Source organism: Impatiens glandulifera, chromosome 3, assembly GCF_907164915.1.
Source record: "Impatiens glandulifera chromosome 3, dImpGla2.1, whole genome shotgun sequence".
In the NCBI taxonomy this organism is placed as follows: domain Eukaryota; kingdom Viridiplantae; phylum Streptophyta; class Magnoliopsida; order Ericales; family Balsaminaceae; genus Impatiens; species Impatiens glandulifera.
This window is the reverse complement of record NC_061864.1, coordinates 62,943,752-62,967,398: the sequence shown is the minus strand read 5'-3', so window position 1 is coordinate 62,967,398 and position 23,647 is coordinate 62,943,752. Positions and strand designations below refer to the sequence as shown.

The following is a 23,647-nucleotide window of genomic DNA, read 5'->3' as shown; positions in this document are numbered from 1 at the left end:
TTTAATGAATTCCCTTTAGTAGAGTTTATTTTTAAAGTTTAGAATTTTCGCACTATGTATGTTGATGTTTGACCTGATTTCCAAACAAAGTATAAAATTTGTGAGATAAATGGATTTGATGGATTAAATTTTGCATTTTGGTGCATGCCCAATAAGGCAATGGAAGAAGAGTTGATTGAAGGCATTTGAAACAATAATCAACTAACTCCATTTCAATTGGTATCACACCTTGTTTTTGTTTTTGTTGATACAATGTTTTTCCTTCTTAAAACTAATTTGAGAGAGTTGAAAAGAATCTTGTTATAGTCAAAAGTGAACATTGTTGGTGTTTTAGGCTTCAAACATGGATCTCTAGCTTTTTTTTAAATGATCTATTTAATAAAAAATTATCGTTGGGCTAAATACATAAAAAATAATAATAATTAATTGACTCGAAAGTCTTCAAAAGAGCAATAATGTCTCCACACGAATTCATAGGTAATTTTCGATATCGTCATGATAATGACATTGTGAATAATCGACATAATTTGGTTATTTAATGTTCTCCGATTTCTTTTTAACTAGATAGCCCGTCAGAAAATTATGAGAATAAAGATTTCATCTTCTAAGTCTTGCTTTTATAGTCGTCCGATCTATGCCTTCCAATAGTGACCGCTGGTCTCCAACATAATTCATTGAATTTCGGTCAAATTTTACAAAAACTTCATATATTGTAATATCGTGACAATATAAAAGTAGATAAGAAATATTTCTAGCTACCGTCCAATTATTTAGTTGTTAGGGGCACTAACAAGAAGTAAAAGTCTGTGGGTTTTTGGTCCTTTCAATGATGGAATATAGGCTATGTCTAAGTAAGTGTAAGCAATTATCAAGTAAAATGATATTGATCATGATTAAAAACTCATTTTCTTCAATGTCCACTTACATACTTTCATTTCATGGTTTTCAGTCCCAAAATCAATGAAAAGTAAAATGGAGATTCTATTCCATAATTTTCTTTGAAGAGGTTCGTGGAGGAGGCTAAGATTTCTCACCTTCTCAAATTAAAAGTGGTGAAAATAATCATTGAAAACGAAGCATTAGACATTGTATGTGTTCCTTGACCGAGATTCGATATCTCGTCCATGTTAACCGGTGTTGTGCAGTTATGCCAAAGATGATGAAGAATCATCAATCCATTATCCTTTGCTTGAATTGTCAACTTTCTTGTGAAAGTACATATGAGCATATTGAACTTTCTTCAAGAAGTATGATGGCCTTTACAATATAAAATATATGTTTTCTTGTGTTTATATTTTTATAGAAGCTAATGTATATTAGTTTTAACTAGGGGCGACAATTTTGGACTCGACACGAAAACACGACCCGGACCGAACACGAAAAAATCAGGTTAGGGTCATGTATTTTTTTGTTTGGGTTAAAATCAGGTCGACCTATTTAACCTGCTTAATAAACAGGTCAAAATCGGGTTGACCTGACATAACCTAAAGTAGACTCGATAATCCGTTTATAAGTTTTTTTTATTGAGTTTTGTGTTATTCTTTCTTATTCACTCACTCATTTTCTTTTATAAATGAATTTGTGATTTAACTTAATTTTTATTTTGTATTGATGTCATTTTAATTTGAAATAGAGATGTGAATTAATTACATCGGGTTTGGTTCGAGTTGAGTTAGGTAAATCAGGTCAAACGGGTCAAGTTCAGGTCAAACACAAATAAACAGGTCAAGTCCTGGTTAGAGATTTTTGACCCGAATTATTAAACATGCCAGGTTTAGGTTAGAATCATTCAACCCGTTAACCTGTCAACCTGAACCCACAAACTTTAAACTTACCTAAATTTTCAACCCTAATTTTAAGAAAGAAAAAAAAATGTTTGAGAAAAGATTATAGGTTGCATCAAACATCCCAACCATACAAAGAGTATAGCCAATGGGGCCTTCATAAATATCGCTATTAACCAGTGTTGAGTTGAAACTCCATTTGAATGGTCTATTTATTCACAAATATATATTGGGTCTCAATTTTGATTATTTTGAAAACTATTTCATGTCTGGTTGATCAATTAATAGTTATTAATACTTTTCCAACATTTGTTTGTATTAATTTTCTTTATTAACAATTTTGTTATACAATCTTATGGATTGATTGTCTAACTAATCTCCTAATTTTGTGTAAATTTATTGAATTGGAGCCATACAAAACCTCTTGAATATGGTCTTTGATCTTTTGTCGACTCTTCAATATTAGGCCCATTAATCATGGGTCGAAGCCTATTAAATATAATTATAAACCTGTTTAATTTGAAACTAGATTTGAAACTAAGGCCTTATTCCATCCAAATTAAATAACATGATTATTTGAAAAGATAATTGGTGATAAATTTAATTGAGATTTTTTTTTTTTTTTGTTAGAAAGATTAAAATTTATTAATATATAATAATAAAATAAAAAATAATAATTTAAAATATAGAATATTTTAATATTTTAGTTAATAAATCAAAGGATATAATGAGTCAAAATATGAGTGATTTAATGAATTTTGATTTTATAAAAAAAACCCATAACAAACAAGGTCTAACTGAGCTAGAGAAAATTTGGAATAATTTTTTTAAATCACATTTCTTTTTATCAAATATTTTGTTTGAATATTTATTTAGATAAAATAATATTTTATAAGAATTTAATTAGACTCGTATAAGATCTAACTCAAACAAGAGGAGATTATTTGCAGTATCCCCGCCGATGTACTGTGTTTAAGCCCGTCAAGTGATAAATTTTGTTCCCTAGTTAGTTGGTTAAGTGTGTTTGCGAATTATGTTCTTAATTCACGGGAATTAGTCGCATTCTGAAAGAAAAACGGAAATCAACTTTCTATAAAATAAATAAAAATCTAACTCAAACAAATATTTTGAAATGTATCTATTGTGTTTAAATGTGGTCCCTAAAAGGCTAAAACTAAACCCATGTGAAAGCAAACATGTAAATGCAGATCTAAGCCTAGGTATATGTCACGGGCTAACTTTCGAATGCTTGATTTCCTCGACCCGTGCGGTCCTAGATTAGTATTGCCACAATGCTAACTAGTCAACCTGTTTGAAAGTGCAAGAAGGAAACTTTAGAGTGAGAGTGAGAGCTTGGAGAATAAGATTGAATTGTATTACTTGGTGCTTGGCTTAATGACCAAGGCTTGTTTATATACATGGGAGGAGATCATTCTAGAGACTTCTAATATTTAATTACATTTAGCAAGTCCTAGAGAATTCTAGAGACATCTTAAAGATATTTACAATAAGGACTTCCTAGAGAATTCTAGAGAATTCCATGGAAGGCAAGACCTGGACACTTCTAGAATGTTATGGAGAACTTTCTAGATATTTCTCTTTTGTGGGCTGATTTTTCCATCCAAATTAAGTGGGCCGTGACATGCTCCCCCACCTAAGTCGTGGACGTCCTCGTCTCGACCTTGGACCGGTACTCTTCGATCTTCTACTTGAATTGCCATAAGTGATCTTCACTTTCCCAGCTACTCTCGGCATCTGGTAGGCCTTTCCATCGTACGAAGTACTCAGTGTAAGGTGGAACGCCCCTCCTTCTAACCTCCCTATGGGATATAATCTCTTCAATGTCTTTATCGAAGGAGATGGTGACGGTTGTTGCTGCCTGATTTGATTCTCCCCGTCCGGCATCCTCTTCGTCTTTGTGGAACGGCTTGAGTTTGCTCACGTGGAATACCGGATGGATTTTTAGTTTGGGTGGCAAATCCAGCTGATAGGAGACATTACCTACACGTCGCACAATTTCAAACGGCCCCTCGTATCTTCGCACTAGCCCCTTGTGCACGGACCGGAGGGACTTAAATTGTTGCGGGAGTAATTTCATCATTACTCGGTCTCCCTCCTTGAACTCGACTGCTCGCCTCTTTAGATCCGCCCATTTCTTCATCTTCTTTGTTGCTTTATCTAAAGATGCCCGAGCAAGGTCCGCTTCCTCCTCGAAGGATTTAGCGAATGTGAAGGCAGCCGGACTTTGACCCACGTATCTTGTGACCAGATTATGTGGAGTGGATGGTTGTCTCCCCATCACGAGTTTGAACGGGCTTCGTCCGGTCGACTCACTTTTCTGTAAGTTGTACGAAAATTGCGCCGTATCCAAAAGCTTGGCCCAATTTCTTTGGTTGGCGCTCACGTAATGCCTCAAGTACAACTCCAGCAAGGCATTGACTCTCTCGGTCTGCCCATCGGTTTGGGGGTGGAAGCTAGTCGAGAATGCTAGATTGGTCCTCAATAACTTGAACAGCTCGGACCAAAACTTCCCAGTGAAGCGGGGATCCCGGTCGCTCACGATCGTCTTTGGGACTCCCCAATATTTCACGATGTTCTTTAAGAATAGCTTGGCCGTTTCAACGGCTGTGACATCGGGTGGTGCCAGAATGAAGGTGCCATACTTAGAGAATCGGTCTACCACCACTATGATTGAACCGAACCCCTCTGACTTTGGCAGCGTTGTGATATAGTCCATTGAAACACTTTCGAATGGATATTCCGGCACTGGTAATGGTTGGAGTAATCCGCCTGGTTGTTGCTGCTCAACCTTGTCTTGTTGGCACACAAGACATGTTCGCACGTATGCCTCCACGTCTTCCCGCATTCTGGGCCAGTAGTATGAATCCTCCATGAGTGCCATAGTGCGATGCATTCCAGGGTGTCCAGCCCATTTTGAATCGTGACACTCCTTTAGAACATCACGTCGCAAGCTTCCCCATTTGGGCACGAACACTCGTTTCCCTTTCGTAAGGAGCAACCCGTCTTCGACCCAAAACCTTCGGGTCTTGCCACTTCGAGAAAATTCCATCATGTCATGCGCATTGGGATCTTTCTCCAGACCCTCTCGTATGCGTTCCCTCGGGTTGGTCTCGGGTTGGCTTATGGCGGCTAGCTCCGCCTTACGGCTTAGTGCATCGGCTACACAATTGGTGACCCCAGGCCTGTACTCCAATGTGTAGTCGAACTCCGCTAGAAATTCTTGCCACTTAGCCTGCTTTGGTGTGAGCTTCTTCTGCGTCTGGAAGTAGCTAGTGGCAATATTATCCGTCCTGACCTTGAACTTGCTCCCGAGCAAGTAGTGCCTCCATGTGCGTAGGCAATGCACGACCGCGGTCATTTCTTTCTCATGGATAGTGTATCGACGCTCTGTGTCATTCAGATTCCAGCTCTCGAATGCAATAGGGTGCCCCTCTTGCATCAATACACCTCCAATGGCGAAGTCAGATGCATCGGTCTGGACTTCGTATTCCTTAGTGTGGTCGGGCAGTGCTAGCACAGGTTGTTTTGTAACTTTGGCCTTGAGCCCCTCGAAGGCCTCCACGCACCGCTCGTCCCAGCTCCATGCTCGGTCCTTCTTTCAAAGGTCGGTCAGGGGTGCAGCAATCTTGGAGTACCCTTTTATAAACTTTCGGTAGTAGTTGGCCAAGAAACGACCGAAGTTGGGGTACAGTTTTGGGCGGCTCCCATTCTCGAATGGCCTTGACCTTGGCCTCATCCATCATGATGCACCTGGACTTCACTCTATGACCCAGGAACATCACCTCATCTTGGGCAAAGGAGCACTTTTCCAGCTTTGCGTATAACTCATTCTCGCGCAAGGCCTGGAAAACCAATTTCAAATGTTCCACGTGCTCATGCAACGTGGGTGAGTATACCACAATATCGTCGAGATAGACTACCACAAACTTATCTAAGTAAGGGTGGAAGACCTTGTTCATTAGAGTGCAAAACGTGGCCGGTGCATTCGTAAGGCCGAAAGGCATAACAAGGAATTCGTACGACCCATACCTGGTTACCATGGCGGTCTTGGGCTCATCTCTCTTGGCTATTCTCACTTGCCAATAACCGGATCGTAAGTCTATTTTCGAGAACCACTTGGCTTCTCCAAGTTGGTCGAACAACTCACCAATGAGAGGAATCGGGTACTTGTTTCGAACGGTGAGTTTGTTGAGTGCTATATAGTCCACGCACATCCTCAACGACCCATCATGTTTCTTCTGGAATAGCACTGGGGCACCGTAGGGCGATTTGGATGGCTGGATCATGCCGGCATCGAGCAACTCCTTCAACTGTCTTTGCAGCTCCTTCAACTCGGGCGGTGCCATCCTATAGGGCGTGCGAGATGGCGGCATAGCATCGGTCACCAACTCGATCTTGTGATCCACGCCCCGTTCTGGTGGTAATATCCTTGGGAGTTCATTAGGCATCACATCTTTGAACTCCTCCAGCACCGCCTGGACCTCCTTGGGTATCTCCCCTTTTCCTTTGGGCTTATCCTCATCATCCACCATGGGAAAAGCCGCAAACGTTTCTTCACAACGTTTCAGACCTCGGCTGAATTGCATCGCCGAGAGCATGCCCTTCCCCTCTGATTCTCTTTTTGCTGGTATTGCACTAGTCTTTTCGTGGTCCAAGATAATTAGAGAATCAGAGTAGGGAATGATACAAGCACGTACCTGGTCGAACCATCGCAACTCCAACACTATGTCGTAATCATCCATAGGGACTACGGTGAAAGAGACCACACCTTTCCAGTCCCCGATCTGAGTTGGTACGCTCGTTGCCTCCCCGGCCACTGGCTTGGCTGTTGTGTTGACGGACTTGATGGTCCCCTTTGTTGGGTTGATGTTGAGACCCAACGTTTTGGCCACACCTTCACGCATGAAGTTGTGGGTGGCACCCATGTCGACTAGTGCTTTGACACGCTTTCCTCCGATCAAGGCCTCCACGAACATTGAGCCCCTCTTTGTTCCCTTGACCGGTTCCACCACACTAGCCTTGACCGCATTAAGCAGTTTTAGGGATCCCATTTGAGTCCCTTCTTCTTCTTCCTCGGCTGGCTCGGTCCCTTGCACAGCCGCAACCTTCTTTCCTTTGAACGGGCACATAAATTTCAAATGGTTAGTAGCACCGCAAATATGACAAGCTCGCTTACCCGATTCTTCGGTTTGCTTCCCCGAGTTGCTGTTTGGATGCCACTTCTTGAATGGGCGGTCTCTCCCACCTTTCTCCCTGTTCTCCTTGCTAGACTTCGGCCTATCCGTGGACACTTTCAGCTCGATCAGTCTTTCCGCGACCGCAATGGCTTCGGAAACATTCTGCACTTTGGCCCTCTGGAGCTCTAGTTGTGCCCATGTCTTCAGACCGTTGACGAATGTGAACAGGGCCTCCTGTTCGGTGAGACTTGGCAACTCGAGCACCAGTTCTTGGAACTCCTTCACGTACTCCTTGATGGACTTGTTGTGCACGAGTTGGCTTAGTCGTTTCCGAGCTTCAAAATCCGCATTTTCTGGAAAAAAATGGCGTTTGAACTCGGCCTTGAAATCTTTCCAAGTCTCCATTCGTAATGTGCCACGTTCAATGTCCGTCTCACGCCTCCTCCACCATAGAAGCGCCATGTCTACTAGAAAGAAATGTGATGTATCCAACTTAGTTCGATCATCGAGTATGTTGGATGCTCGAAAGTACCTTTCCACGTTCCAAAGGAAGTCTTCAACTTCCCTTGCACTCCTCGAACCTTTAAATGGAGTCGGCTTGGGAACATCCACACGATGAGGTGCCGCACCTCGAAATTCCCCTCCATTTAAGCCAATCCGGGCTTCGACCGCCTCTAGCCTTCCCATCATCTCCCTCTGGAAGGCGTTGATCATCGTTTGGAGTTCTCCCCGTACTGTCGCGAGGACCTCATTCTGAATAGCATTGACATCACCTCGAACCATTCCAAGCACTTCGTCCCGAATGCCACGATTTGAGTTGTTGATGATGCCCATGACTTCATTCTCCAATTTTTCACTTGCCTCGTCCAACGCCGCCACCTTGTCGGCCACCGAGCTGAACTCCTCGAGAGCTTCTTGATGCTCGCTTATGCTTTCCTCAAGCCGGGTCACCCGCGCTTCCATGGCAGCATTCCTCTCAACGGATCTTCCCCTCTTGGGCGCCTTGTCCTTTTGTTCGCCGGTCGGAACCTTTGTGACGTTCGATCCTGAATCCATTTCTTGCAACGTGAGTGCGGAAGTACAAAACGCTTGCTCTGATACCACTTGTCACGGGCTAACTTTCGAATGCTTGATTTCCTCGACCCGTGCGGTCCTAGATTAGTATTGCCACAATGCTAACTAGTCAACCTGTTTGAAAGTGCAAGAAGTAAACTTTAGAGTGAGAGCTTGAAGAATAAGATTGAATTGTATTACTTGGTGCTTGGCTTAATGACCAAGGCTTGTTTATATACATGGGAGGAGATCATTCTAGAGACTTCTAATATTTAATTACATTTAGCAAGTCCTAGAGAATTCTAGAGACATCTTAAAGATATTTACAATAAGGACTTTCTAGAGAATTCTAGAGAATTCCATGGAAGGCAAGACCTGGACACTTCTAGAATGTTATGGAGAACTTTCTAGATATTTCTCTTTTGTGGGCTGATTTTTCCATCCAAATTAAGTGGGCCGTGACATATAACTAGGGTTCTGTCTAGGCAATATTTTGCTTTCAAAACCCAAATCCTTTATATTATTGGCTTTCTCGTGTCTCCTGTCTGGCAACTCATGAAGCCATTAGAGAGTTATTTGTAGCACCTCTTATATACTACATACATTAAAGAAGAGGAAGAGACTTAAATATTTAGATATGAGTTGATTATTGTAAAATAACCATAGTATCTAATATATATATAAAATTAATGTTTAAATCTAAATTATCGGGTCGAGACACGTGCTTAATACGAATCTTGGCGTGAGGGTAAATGGGTACGACCCATATGGGTCAAACTCGTGTTTCAGTTTAAATAAGAAAACTTATAAAACCTTTTATATTTCTTCTTTAATTTCTTTCTCTAACTAATAAATGAAATATATAATTAAAATTAACCATTCAAAATTAATAAATATTAAAAAAATTTAATTTAATTATATTAAAATAATAAATATTCTTTAATAATTTTTTTTTATAAATATATATATATATATATATATATATATATATATATATATATATATATATATATATATATATATATATATATATATATCAATAATTCAACACCATTTTTTAAAATTATATATATATATTTATTCTTACTTTCATTTCTCTTTTTAACTAATAAATGAAATATTAATAATTAAGAATTAATAAATTTTAAGAATAAAAAATTAATTTAATTATATTAACATAATAAGTATTATTATATTATTATTTTAATATATATATATATATTAATACTTCTATTTTTATTAATTATTTTTATAATTATATTATATATATATGGACCATTTTTTAAAATTATATATATATTTAAAACTTAATTTGAGATATATTTGAATAAAAAAAATTAATTATTTTTGATTATTTATTTATAATTTATATTTGACAGGTAAATAATATTTTTATACTGAAAAAATAGTTAAAAATAAATAAATATTTTTGATTATTTATCTACATTTTATATTTAACAAAAAATAATAAATAATATTTTTTATATTAAAAAAATAATTTTAAATTTTTAATAAAAAGGGTCCAATGTTATTTGTGAATTTTATAAAAAAAAAACATAATAACTTTCATTTCACATTTTATTCATTTCGATAAAAACAATTCATTCTCTTACATATCTCATCACATATTATTTTTTAATAGGTCTCATCTCATGATATTATACTTTCACTTTGGTAAAATCAAAAATCTCAAAACATTATCAATATCTTTTTACCCTCACATTAGCACATCAATAATCAATCAACCTCTCATCTCTTGACCTTAATAAATAATATTTTTTATATTGAAAAAATAGTTATAACTTTTTAAGAAAAAAAAGTCCAATGTTATTTGTGAATTTTATCAAAAAGAAATTAAAATTTCTAAATTTTATTTGTTACAAAATATACAATAACATGCATACACAAAATTATAAATAAAACACATCAATCGTAAATGATCTGGTGGTTAAAGTGATCACCTTCCTCACTTGAGACAAGAGTTTGAATTCTTGCAAATACAAGTTTAAGTAAATTATGTGTGGATAAGAGACCGATAACAAATGAGATATTAATAGTTAAAATATATGAATCATATATTTGATTGACCAACGTATGAGGTCATAGAATTAAAAATTGATTGAGATTTATGGTTGATTTGTCGAGGGTTAAAAGGACGATAACATTGGGACGAGAATAGAGAGCTCAATTGAGATTTGGATAAGAGGCCGATAATATTTGTGAAAGTATGAGTGAGATTTGATGGTTGGTTTACCGTTGGATAAGAGATCAATAATTTTTGTTTGTCAATGATAAGAGATTTTTGAAAATATGATTGAGATTTGATGGTTGGTTTGTCAATGGATTAGAGGCCGATAATATTTGTTTGCCAAGAATAATGTGAAAGTATGATTGAGATCTGTGGTTGGTTTGCCGATGGATAAGAGACCGATAATATTTGTGAAAGTATGATTGAGATTTGATGGTTGATATGTTGATGGATAAGAGGCCAATAATATTTGTTTTCCAATGATAAGAGATTTGTGAAAGTATGATTGATATTTGATGGTTGGTTTGTCGATTTAGAGGCCGATAATATATGTTTGCTAAGGATAAAAGAATTGTGAAAGTATGATTGAGATTTGTGGTTAGTTTGCCGATGGATAAGAGGTCGATTGAGATTTGGTGGTTGGTTTGCTAAGAATAATAAAAGAGCGATAACATTAGTTTTTCCAAACAAAAGAGACTTGTGAAAGTGTGTGATTGAGATTGTTGGTTGGTTTGTCGAGGGATAAGAGACATTTAAAAGTGTGTGAGAGGTTGGTAATAAAGGATCGTGATGTCATGAGATTAGAGGTCGATTGAGATTGGTGTTTGGTTTACTGAATGATAAGGGGTGTGAAAGTGTGATTAAGATTTGTGATTGGTTTACTGAGGGATAAGAGTCGGGTAACACTGATTTGTAAATGATAAGAGATTTGTGGTTGGTTTGCCAAAAGTGAAGGTAAAAGATGTTGGTATTATTGAGATAATTGGATGCATAAGTGAGGTTATGAGATTAGAGAGATCAATTAAGAATGATGGTTGATTTGTCGAGGGATAAGAGGTCGGTAACATTGAGATTGAGATGTGATTTGTCGATGGATAAGAGGTCAATTGAGATTTAGTGGTTGGTTTATCGATGGATAAGAGATTGATAACATTGGTTTGCTAAAGATAAGAGATTTGTGAAAGTGTGACTAAGATGTGGTTTGTCGAGGGATAAGAGACATGTGAAATTGTGATTGTGATTGTGAATGGTGATTGATTTGTCGAGGGATAGTAGACGTGTAAGATTGTGATTGAGATTTGTGGTTGGTTTGTCGAGAAATAAGAGGCGTGAAAGTGTGATTGGGATGTAGTTTGTCGAGGGATAAGAGGTCGGTAACAATGATTGTTAGGTCACAAGATTAGAGGTCGATTGAGATTGATGGTTGGTTTTCCGAGGGATAAGAGGGGTGTTAAAGTGTGATTAAAGATTTGTGGTTGGTTTTCCAATGGATAAGAGACTAGTAACATTGATTTTCCAATTATAAGAGATTTGTGGTTTGTTTGTCGATGGATAAGATGAGAGATTAATTGGAAAACAAAAAATATTGGTTGTTAAATATATGAATGAAATTGTATGTCTACCAAAAAGGTTAAGGTAAAGAGGTTAGTGATATGATGTGATTGTTGATTTGTTAAAAGTGAAATTAAAAGATGTTGGTACTATTGAGATAATTAGGTGTAGAAGTGAGGTTACGAGATTAGTAATATGAGATGTCTATTATGTGAGAAATTATAATTTTTGTTGACCAACAAATGATGGTAAAATCGGTGAATTAATGAGAAAAAATTAAATGAGTGTCTCCTTGTTAATTTTTTTTATATTTTTTTGATGAATAACAAAAACAACGTTGAATGAATGGAGTAAGACGACCATTAGGTTGTCCCAACCATTGAAGCCCATCATGTAACATGTTCAGACCTTATATATTGTCGACGTAAAAGATGATGAAAACAATGACGACAAAGAGATAAATATTGTCTATTTCAATTTTGTAAATATGAATTTTATTTATCCTTGCAACGCTAGTTTGTATAGAAATCATAACCTTCACAAGCATAGCCAGATCTATGTTAGGGCAGGTGTGTTACAATCCTAAAAAAAAATTGCACTAAATGTGATCTAACTATTTTTTTTTTTTTTAAATTTAATTTACTATTTGTTTATTTGATTCTTAAAAGTAGGAAAAAATCTAGGTTGATCTATTCATTTTATTTATAGTTTTTTCAAAAAAAATTGAAAATCTTTTTCAAACCCTACCTAAATTTCAATTCCTAAATCTGTCCCGATCATAAACATTTGTGTTTCGATTATTTGTTCTATATAGAAATCCTACACAATAGTCTAACCACACTCTTTGGCTAGTCGCGATGATCAATGCAAAATGATGTTAATGATTTGTTAGTTGTATTATTAACCTTTTTGTTTTTGTTTAATCTTTGTTATCTTTATTTATTTTAATTATTGTATTTGTCATTTTTACTTTTATTTTTGTGATATGTAACTATATATGTTTAAATGACAATAATCCATGCTTAAAAAAATCAAAGATTACAATTATGATTTTCATTTAGAAGTTAGAACGCTTTGAATTGAAATGAAAACTATGACTTTTAAGGGTTATGCTAACTTCATACAGTAAAACAAAATAATTTTAAACAAAATAATTTTATGTTCAAAATAATATTTTCATATCAAATATAATACAAATATAAATCACTTAATTTTAACTTTCATAATTTAATAGAAAATATCATAATTATAACCATAATTATAAATAAAATACAACTTAAAAAAAGTTTAATATTATTATTTCAAGAATTAAATGATTTTCTTTGAACACCAACATAATTATAATTAAGAGAAGAATATCATACCAATTTAGTTATGAACTAAATATATTTTATTTGTATATATAAATTTGATAAAATATGTTATTTTTGTTCAGCTAACCAAAACAATATAATAATGTTTTTTTTTCATTTGTGTTTAAATACTTGGATGCCACATATGTAAAGAAAAAAAGAGTTACAGTCAATCAGTAAATTTATGACAGTAAATTAATCAATTTTGAAAAGGATATATGTCTAAATATTTTTTTTAATAATTAATATGCTAAATGAGTTAATTAGTCTGAAAGTACATATTTAATTAGTTCGAGTTAACTAGAGGATTTGACTAAGGTCTACGCGCTGACTCGCTCCCCTAAGCCTGGTCGACCAGGCTTTTGTCGGGTTGGCCTAGTGCCTTTGCCCCCATCCTTTTTTTTCTTCTTTTTTTTAACCTATAATATACAGATAAACCAAAATTAATTAATATATAGTTATCTTTAGCCCATTTAAATTATTCAAACATTGGTATCTTTTTTATTTTAAAATAGTTTAAAATTTAATTAGCCTGAAATTCAATTTATATAAAATTATTTTCAAATTAATTATTTATTTTAATCATGTATAATGAGCTCTATAAATATTTTTTGAAATAATTCGTTAACTAAAAATTTATTTAAAATTGTAAAATTAGGGTGCAAAACAAGGGTGTCTACACGATAAATTTTTTATGTATAATATATGCATATAAGCAAATTGTATTATAGTAGGTCGTATATGTCATAAGGAGGTGAAATCGACGACTAACTTACTCTTACATTGTCAATGGTGACTAGTATTTAAAGTATTTTGTGGAGTATGACTGAGATTCACTAGGTGATTCCAGAGTTTTTGTGTAGTTGCTGAAAAATTTGGATCGAGACGACTGATATAGCTGACCTACATATTTGAGTTATCATCTGATTATTTTATATTGGACTACCTTTTGGAGAGAAATTGTCGAACCTTCAATTATCGTATCCGTCCGATACGTATTTTTCATAATGATATTATTATGACGTTTTTTGAGTTTTGTTCTAGAAAAGTTAGCAGAATCGGTCATAATTAATCGTTTTTATTAAAGATCTACGAGCTCAATAACATGTTTTATTATTTTTTTATTTTTTTATTTTATTAATTTTTATTTTTCATGTAATATTTTTTCGTTGTGTTTAAACGATTTTAACATTTTTTTAATATAAATGAACTATTTTCAATATATATATATTAGAAAAATTGAATATATATTTATTAAAATAAATTAAAATAATTTATAATTTTAAATAGATTATGAAAAATAATAAATAAATAAAATGTTAATTTGTTTGGTTTAGTTTTGAAAGCTTATATGTTATATATATATGCTAGATAATTTTTAATTTATGACATTAGTCTGTTGTAGATTGGCTTAAAAATCATTTCTATATGTTTGGAATAAAGAGATCTGACATTAGACCAATCAAATATTCCGAACAAAATATTAAATAATTTAAATAAATATGTCACAAATTTAAAAATTGATGATTCATAAATAAATTTGAGAATTTAATTTTGCTCATCATTTAGCACTTCCAAAGTGTTTAAAAGGGAAAATTTATAAATAAGACCTTTGCTTTTTATATATTGACCTCTAAACTTTAATTATTTGTATAAACACTTAAATTTGCTTCTTTTTAAAAATAAAATCATTTTTGTATGACAATTTGACATTAGAAGATCTTAATAAACTTCTAATCTAACAATGATGTCATTATAGCTCAATTGATATTGAACCTTTTTTTATTATTATTAAAAACCAAATCATCAAAATCTTATTTATTTTCAATAATTTAATCACTAAATTCTTTAATCAAAATATAATTATTTTAATTTTATAAATTAAATATAAAAAACATTAATTCAACAAATTAAAAATTCAAATAACTAATTTTTCATCTAACAATTTATTTTTCTTAAATTCAATAAAAAACCCTAAATAACACAATATCAAACAATTATAGACTTTAACTTAACTCTAGGGGTGAACATTGGGTGGTTTAATCCAAAATCCAATTCAATCCGAATTCTAAATACTAAGTCGGATTGGATATTTCGGATTGGACTGAGAACGGATCGGATTGAGTTCGGATTGAATTAAATCGGATTGGATTAGGATTATTCAAATTATCCAAACTATCTAAATAAAAATATATTTTTTTAATTAACTTTCTTTAAATTAAATTTAATCTCAATATAATATATATTTTACTTATCCTCACTTGACAACGATATTTATTTTTATTTTTATTTTTATTATTTTTATTATTTTTTTCAGATTCAAATTTAATAATAATAAAAAATTCGAATTTTAAAAAAAAGTTTAAAAAAAAAATTTGTTACTAATTTCAAACTGATATATATATAAATATTTTGTAGCTTATTCAAACCATTTTCAATCCAATCCGTATTAATTAGTAAAATGGTTTGGATTACGGATTGGATAAACTTAGTTTGGATTTAATACGGATCGGACAAAACGGATTGATTTTACCCATTTGCTCACCCCTACTTATCTCCCTTTTTATTTTTTAAATTTAAGAAATTATATCCATATTTCAGACTTATAACACCACTTCCAACATTTAAGAAATTATCTCGATATTTCACACTTATAACACCACTACGAATGAAAATCGAATATGAAATGAGTAAATCTGTAGCTTAACAACATTTAATTTACAAAGAGACTTTATTTCAGAATTCTAAACAACAAATATATACATAACTTCCAGAAGCCTCTGGATAGCAAGAACTCATAACATAATTCTCAAAAGTTTTTTTTAACTAAATGGCACAAACCATTAATCCTTATTCTTCCCCGCAAATAACATCCATTCATATTTCTAAAGCATAACATTGATCACTTCATTAAAAAAAAAGTGTTACCCTTTTAACCAACTCAATAATTTACCTCCATTTTTGCCATGGCAGCTTCAGGATGATAATGAACCATTTCTCTCCACATCATCTCCCTAATCATTTCCTCATTCAAATCTTCATCGATATCAAGGTCAGTCGGAATCTGAGCATTAGTATCTCTATTTTGATCGTAAAGAGAAGACATAAAAGGATGTTCAAGTGCTTCACTAACACTAATCCTCTTCGATGGATCGAAAACAAGCATTTTCTCCAAAAGATCAATTGCTAAAGGATTAGCATTTGGATATAGACAAGAAAATGTTGTCCCCATTGAATAAGGTAATTTCTTAATGTACTTCCTTGCCTTTGGATTATCAATAAACTGAAGATCATCTTCATTTTGGCTACCAAGTACATTCACAATCAGTTTTAACTGGTTTAGACATTCTGTTCCTGGAAAGATTGGTTTTCGACCAAGGAGCTCTGCGAAAATGCATCCGACTGACCAAACGTCGATTGAAGTTCCATAGTTGTCGCAGCAGAGGAGAAGCTCGGGGGCTCGATACCAGCGAGTGACTACGTATTCGGTCATGAATTGGCCATTTTCATTGCTGGTTCGAGCTAGACCGAAATCGCAGATCTTTAGGTCACAATTTGCATTGATGAGAAGATTCCCGGGCTTGAGGTCTCGATGGAGAATGTTCGCCGAATGAAGATATTTAAGTCCTCGAAGCAACTGTAGATGGGAATTTCATATTAGTGTGTATTTGATAAAATTGTAAATTATTATGATTTGAATGCTGAATTCAAGACGGTATAATTCTGCAATAACTATGTTTCTTTAAAAAAAATAACAAAAATATTTAATTTGGCCTATTTTTTGGTTTGGTGAGAAAAATTAACAAATTTATGAATATATCTAAATCTTAAATACATGAATTCTTGTGCTCTACCATTGAGTTAGATGAGTGTTCATTAATATATATTTTATTAGGTTATACTTCGGAACATTATCTCATTTAAATCAACGATCGGGTTGAAATACTTGGACAAAAGAAAATATTTTCAAGGAAATTTATCATCCAAATGTAGAATCAGATTCAACTCTAACTCCAGAAAGTGTTTTTAAATGGGTTGGGCTGAATTTGAAGTGCAGAGTATTACTTGAAAAAATGAATGAAAATCCAAAAAAGAGTTTTGTAACAGTAGAATAAATGAAACAGAACATAATGAAGGCCTTTACATTTTAAATTGACTAGAAAATGAGATATATTTGAAAAATGAAAACATTATAAAATTTTATTTGCAAATTATTTATCAAAAATGTTTATTATGAAATCTAATTTCCAATGTTATGAACAAATTAGAAACAGAATACAAACAAGAATGAGTCAATACAAGAAAGAACTCATATATCATGGAAGTTCATATTACAGTAAGTAAACTACAAAAAACAAGCACACATGTCACATGAATGCATCCACTATGTAAATCTATGATGCATGATTTGAAACATTACCATTGAGGGATGCAGATTAGGCTTTCCTTTTTCCTTTCATTTCGAAGAAAAAAAACGATACAAAATGTAGGGAATGTTGAAACTAGTTAAAGATTATGTTGGATTATATGGGTGGAGAAAAACATAAAAATTTCTATAACAAAGCAAATACAAATCAGAGTTTTAAGAAGTATCATTGTTACTATATTGACTGAGATTCTCTAAGGAACACTGATATATGAGTTCTTTCTACTTGAAAAGTTTAGATCTCGAGTTTTTCTTAAATTGCTTTTGTTCAATAATAGCTAGTTTAAGTTGCAAATTTGTTAAATTACTTTATGAATTTGAAGAACTTGTATGTCTATAAAGTTGAACTATTTCTCCTAAATCCATGCTTACCAATAATGATCAATCATTCTTATATCTACACTATTAGAAACCTTCTTATGGTTCATCATAATATATAGATTCTTTTTCATTCAATTTCATAACCTAATTATCAGCAATTAAGAGATTATCAAATGTACAATACCTGAAAAAGGAAATATTGGGAGTGATCATTGGTAAGAGATTGAGAAGACTTGATAATTTGATGCAAATCTGTATCCATCAGTTCATAAACCAAGTAGACATCCTTGAAAGTTCTCTTATGAACAGGCAACATGACATCTTTCAAGGAAATTACATTCTCATGTCTAAGATTCCGTAGAAGTTTCAATTCCCTTAAAGTTCGCAGAGCATCAATCCGATTCTCAAAAACATTATGTATCTTCTTAATTGCAACCTTTTCATCTGTTTCTTTGTTAATGGAAGAACACACAATACCATAAGCCCCTCTACCAATTGGCTTAATTGGAACATATTTAGTATCCAACTCAAATAAAGATTGCCACATTGTATAGTAATGTTTCCCAACAGATTTTATTCCATTAGGAGGTTCAACAGGGGTTGCCATTTACCTGTAAAGAGAAAAAAGAAATTTTGAAATTAGGGTTTAATAAATCAACATAAATCTACTCTTTTTACTTACTTTCTTCAAGTATTCACTATACTTTCTCTTCTATTCTCTTCAATTCAAATAAAAAACCTAACTTTGTTCTTCTTTCTAGTTCCATCAACAAAACCCTTAATTTATAAACTATTTTTTCAATGAAAAACAATCTCCAACTTGATTCAAACAATAATTAACTTAGAAAATTACCTCGAGAGTATACAGAGCTGAATCAGATCAAAGTGGGTCTCACAATGATCTTCTCTTATGCAGAAGTAGCGTAGGTATAGATATTAGTAAGATAGATGAAGATCATATATAGGGTGAAAGAGATATCTACGATTATGAAGGAAATCTTCCATTGATATCTTTAGCAGAAAAGACTGTGCTGATCCGTTATCTAGTCGCAATCGGGGCCCTCTATTTCTTGGGAAAAGATATCAGAGTTATGGAGCAGACGACACGAAGAAGCCGACATTTAATTATCATATAGTAAAATTTATAAAAGTGTAAAGAATAATAATTGTAGATTGCTATACAATTTAAAAACCTATTTGAAAACTAAACCTATTTGAAAAGGGCTCGATTGTAAAATGAGTCTCGAACTTGAGTCGATTTTATTAAGTAAGGTTCGACTTTTAAATTGTGCTAGGCGGAGTTGAAAAATAAAATTTTAGTTATTCGAGATTTTTTTTTCAAATAAATAAACATGAATTATCTTATTTTAATGTACAATTTCATTTTTATAAGTAATTTGTCGCGTTTTTAAATAAAATAATTTTATACGTATATTTTTAGATTGAGTAATGTTTTTAAGATTTATGCATTTTAATTTGTAAAAGTTTTGGATGACGGAGAAATGTGTATTTAGATATAGATTTTGTATTTATTTTAAAAAACTTAATAACGACATAATTTTATTTTTTCTTAAATATTTGCATTAAAAACTGTCGAGTTTGAATGCCTTAAAAAATGTGTAATTTAGGAGAATAAACGTAAAAAATCGAAAAAAGAGAAAATTATTATTTTGATTTTACTAATGTGATAAATCAATTAAGAAAATTAAGAAAAGAAAAATACTATATTCAAATAAATAGAAAAGACATGAGTTCATTCTTTTGTGTGAAAGTCTTAAATGACGATAGTTTGAACTCCTATGACACAATTCAAACTTGAGCACTATTAATTAAAAATGACATAAATTGGAATCCCAAATGCTAACTGGGCCAAATGAAAATATTATGTTGAATTTATTTATTTTTGTTAACTGTTTTATTTTTTAGTTGGTTAACCCTTCTTCTGGTATAATTATAATCCTTGAATAAAAAGATGAATAAAAAGATTGAGAATTAGAGATATGACACCTTTGAAATTTTATCTTATTTGTCACATAAATTATCTTAGTTTTGTGAAACTAGAAAATAGTTTGTATCAAAAATTAGTTTAAAAATACATTTTTTTTCAAGTATCTTAGAACGAAATATTAAATTAAATGAAATAATAAGTTAATTAAAAATTAACCAAGTCTAATTTTAACTGTATACTAGAATAGGCAGACCTTTTGGGGATTCTACATAAATTTATATTTTTCAAATGTGACTACATAAAGTGATTAAAATGTTAGATTTTAACTTTACCATGTATTTAGGATGATAAATGATATTTATAAATTGAAGTAGGTATAATTTTGGGAAATATTATAGTTTTTCATATAAAATAAAATAATAATATTCATAAATTTGAATATTATTAAAATACATATTATTTGTAATCATTAACATAATATTTATCACAACAATCAAGTAATAAGGCAATTGCATTTACCTTATTACCCCTATTTAGGTAAAATATTATTTTTAAATTTTTTATTATTATTAAGATAGCACGATCACAGTAATTTCAATTAATTTAAAAGGTTATAAGTTGATTTTAATTTACAGGGAAAATAAATAGTATATTAATCTGAAAAAAATAGAGTAAATAATTAATTTTTTTAATAGTATGCCAATGTCATTTGTTAATTTTATTTTCAGAGAATAAATTATGGTACATGCTTTTATTTTGTTAAAAAATTAATTTTTTTACTTTATATTTAATTATGAGATAATTGGTGTTTTTATTTAACAATAATATTAATTATTATTTTTTATTTAATAATAATAACATAATATTTAAAGTATATATAAAACTATAATATAATTAAAATTAAAATAATAAATATTTATTAATTATTTAAAACAAATTAATTATTTTGTTTATATATATTATGTATTTATTATATTTTATAAATTTATAAGAATAATTAATAAAAATATATTGCGTTAAATAAATTAATTTTTTTTTATTTAAAAAGACATTATTGAATATTATTAATTAATTTTGTTTTAATGTATAAATATATATTATCTTATGTTTAGATTTATTATATATATATATTATAAAATAATTAATATTTTTAAATATTAATATATTTATTCAGATAATCTTTTGTTAGCCATACACTTATTATCTAAGATTCTCTACTCCCAATTTAACATGTTCCCCTCTCACAAAGGGAGGAGGGATAATATGGTAAATAAATAAAAAAACTTTTTTTATTTATTTACCATATTGCCCCTCTTTTGTGAGAGGAAACATGTTAAACTGGGAGCAGATGATCTTTTTCCTATTACAATCCCCACCATGATTTAAAACGTCTCATTCTTTATATCACCTCTCTCACCAAAATGTACTTTCTAACTATACATACACAAAAATATTATTATATATTATTAAATATTGTAAATATTAACATTTTAAGTGACAAATATGTTAGGCAAGATCATGAGTTTGATTTATATTTAAATATATTATTTGTAGTTTAAATATTATTAAAGAATTAGTTAAAAATATAGTTATATATATATTATGTGTTCTTAATTAAAGATAATTAATTGATCTTTTTCAAAAAATAAAATAAAAATAAAAGATAATTAATAATGGTTAAATAAAAAATAGTTAAATTATTATTTTACAAAAATATTATTAAATAAAAAAGTTTAATAAAAGTAAATTAAAAAGAATTATTAAACTGAAAATTTAAATAATATTTAAATAAAAAGTATATTTAACTTGTTTACTTTTTCAAAGTGAGTGATGTTTATTAAGATTTATTTATTAATAAACTATTCCAAAATAGACACTATCTTATTTAAAAAAAAAATCTAATAATTGACCTTAACTTAATAAAAACAAATTTAAGTTATTGTTTTAGTTATTCTTATAACTTTAAAATATTATTAAAAAGAGAATAGTTAGGTAAGTTGAAATAACAAATACCTAAACATTTTAATAATGATTTAATTTATTTAATAACCAATTAATTAATACTTGATTACTAAATAAATTAAATAATTACTTGGTTACCAAATTATTTAAATCATCCATATATATATATATATATATATATATATATATATTGTATTTTTTCAATATAGTTGTGTGATTTATTAAATTTATCCACCATCTAAAAATATAGTAAATTAGGATGATTGGATAATAGATAGAATGATCATGTAAATTTAATTAAGTTTTAAATTTTCTAAATTTTTTTAACTATACATATATTTTTGTTTGAAATTTATTCTTATATATTTGATTTTGTTAGAAATAATTATGTTTTTTCAATTAGTACAAAATTAAGAGCTTAACTTTAACTTTAAGTATGAATAACTTTTATTCTATGGTCAGAATTTGTACACTCTTGTATCTAATTTAAAATTATTAATTATCTAAAATTTCAACTATGACAACTTTTATTTTATAATCGAAATTTGGACATTTTTGATATCTAATTTAAAACCATTCATCACCTAAAATTTCGACTAGGGTGTGTTTCTAAAATTTGGATTAGAACTTATTTTAAATAATAAATTAATTTTGACTTTAAATAAAATTATATTTATTCTTACTTTCAATCATTTTTCATTAAAGTGATAACTGTCATTTTGTTGCAAATCTTATATAGTATATGATTATGCCACAAATTTATATAAAACTCAATAGTCTCAAACAACCTGAAACGATATTTTTAAGATAAATATTTCATGTTTCTAAATTGTCCGATTATAATTAAATAAGGTCAAATAAATTCATATTCTAACACACCTCTCCCTCTCTCAATATATATAACTCTAAAAATATAAAATAATAACTTATTATATATATATATTATAAATATAAAATCCTAAAAGATATAAAGTTAGATAAAACTCTAAATGTAATTTATTAATTAGTCAAATTAATATTGATTTGTATGTATTGGAATAATCAAAAGAAGTTGGCCAACGATAGATAATAACTCCACCCGAACACAACTTACAACTTTTATTGTACGGACTCTAACTAGGGTTCGCGGTGGTGGAGGAACTGGATCGGATTTTTCAACAAGGCTTAGAAGGACTTCTCGGAACTCTAAATAGTTTTTTTAACAACAGAGTTACATTTACGTCTATCAATTATTGTTGATTTTTATTTTTCCCTCAATTAACTTGACTTTTGTAATTTTTCTCCGCTCTTTATATTGTAAAATTGTTTTCTTGCTTACAATCAAAGGGATCATGTGTTGAGTTATGAAACTTACACTTATAATAAATTCTACAGTGTTAATTAGAGTTTATTGAGTTTTCTTTTTGGTTTTGGGCTTGGGCCTGACCAAAATTATTTAGGTTTATTACCTGAATGTTTACCCTATAAATATGTAATTATTAAGGGTTTACATTGAAAAGACAGAATTCTAGAGAGATAAAGTGTGAGGCAAAAACTCTGTATTCCTTCTTCATAGTGAAATCTGGTGGTGGCTGAAGTGGATGTAGCTCAATTTGAATGAACCACTATAAATCTGTGTCTTCTTGTGTTCTTCTTTCTTGTATTTTTACAGATTGTTTTAAGCTGGTCAGATTTGAGAGATACAAATCCTAACAACTAGTATCAGAGCAGCTAGGCTAGATCTGAGCATTGGAAACAATGGCAAATGAGAACAGTATAGGACATGGGATTGGAAGATTTGATGAGACAAATTATGCCTTCTAGAGAATGCAAATTGAAGATTATCTCTATGTAAATAAGCTTCATGTTCCTTTGAGTGAGAAACCAGAGAAGATGGATGAAGCTGAATGGAAACTCCTTGATAGACATGTTTTGGGAGTTGTCCGATTGACGCTAGCCAAGACAGTTGCTCACAATGTAGCAAAGGAGAAGACCACCATGGGTCTGATGAAAGCTCTTTCTGATATGTATGAGAAACCATCTG

The 23,647-nt window shown here is 31.3% G+C and overlaps 1 protein-coding gene across 1 annotated transcript; it reads right to left on the bottom strand.

Moving 5' to 3' along the window:
* Nucleotides 1–15,666: 15,666 nt before the first annotated feature.
* Nucleotides 15,667–18,790, bottom strand: LOC124931374 (mitogen-activated protein kinase homolog NTF3-like). Its single transcript, XM_047471823.1, has 3 exons — nucleotides 18,568–18,790; nucleotides 17,899–18,325; nucleotides 15,667–16,604 (listed from the first exon to the last, which is right to left on the bottom strand). Exons 2-3 carry the CDS (start codon nucleotides 18,319–18,321, stop codon nucleotides 15,909–15,911), a joined length of 1,119 nt encoding a protein of 372 aa, XP_047327779.1. The 5' UTR covers nucleotides 18,322–18,325; nucleotides 18,568–18,790; the 3' UTR covers nucleotides 15,667–15,908.
* Between the last annotated feature and the right edge of the window lie 4,857 nt (nucleotides 18,791–23,647).

What these genes read in the sequence shown, in the direction of transcription:
- LOC124931374 (XM_047471823.1), bottom strand. Translation starts at nt 18,321, where the DNA reads ATGGCAACCCCTGTTGAACCTCCTAATGGAATAAAATCTGTTGGGAAA. An exon ending in CCCAATATTTCCTTTTTCAG is followed by an intron (nt 16,605 to 17,898) that starts GTATTGTACATT and finishes TCCCATCTACAG; the next exon opens with TTGCTTCGAGGACTTAAATA.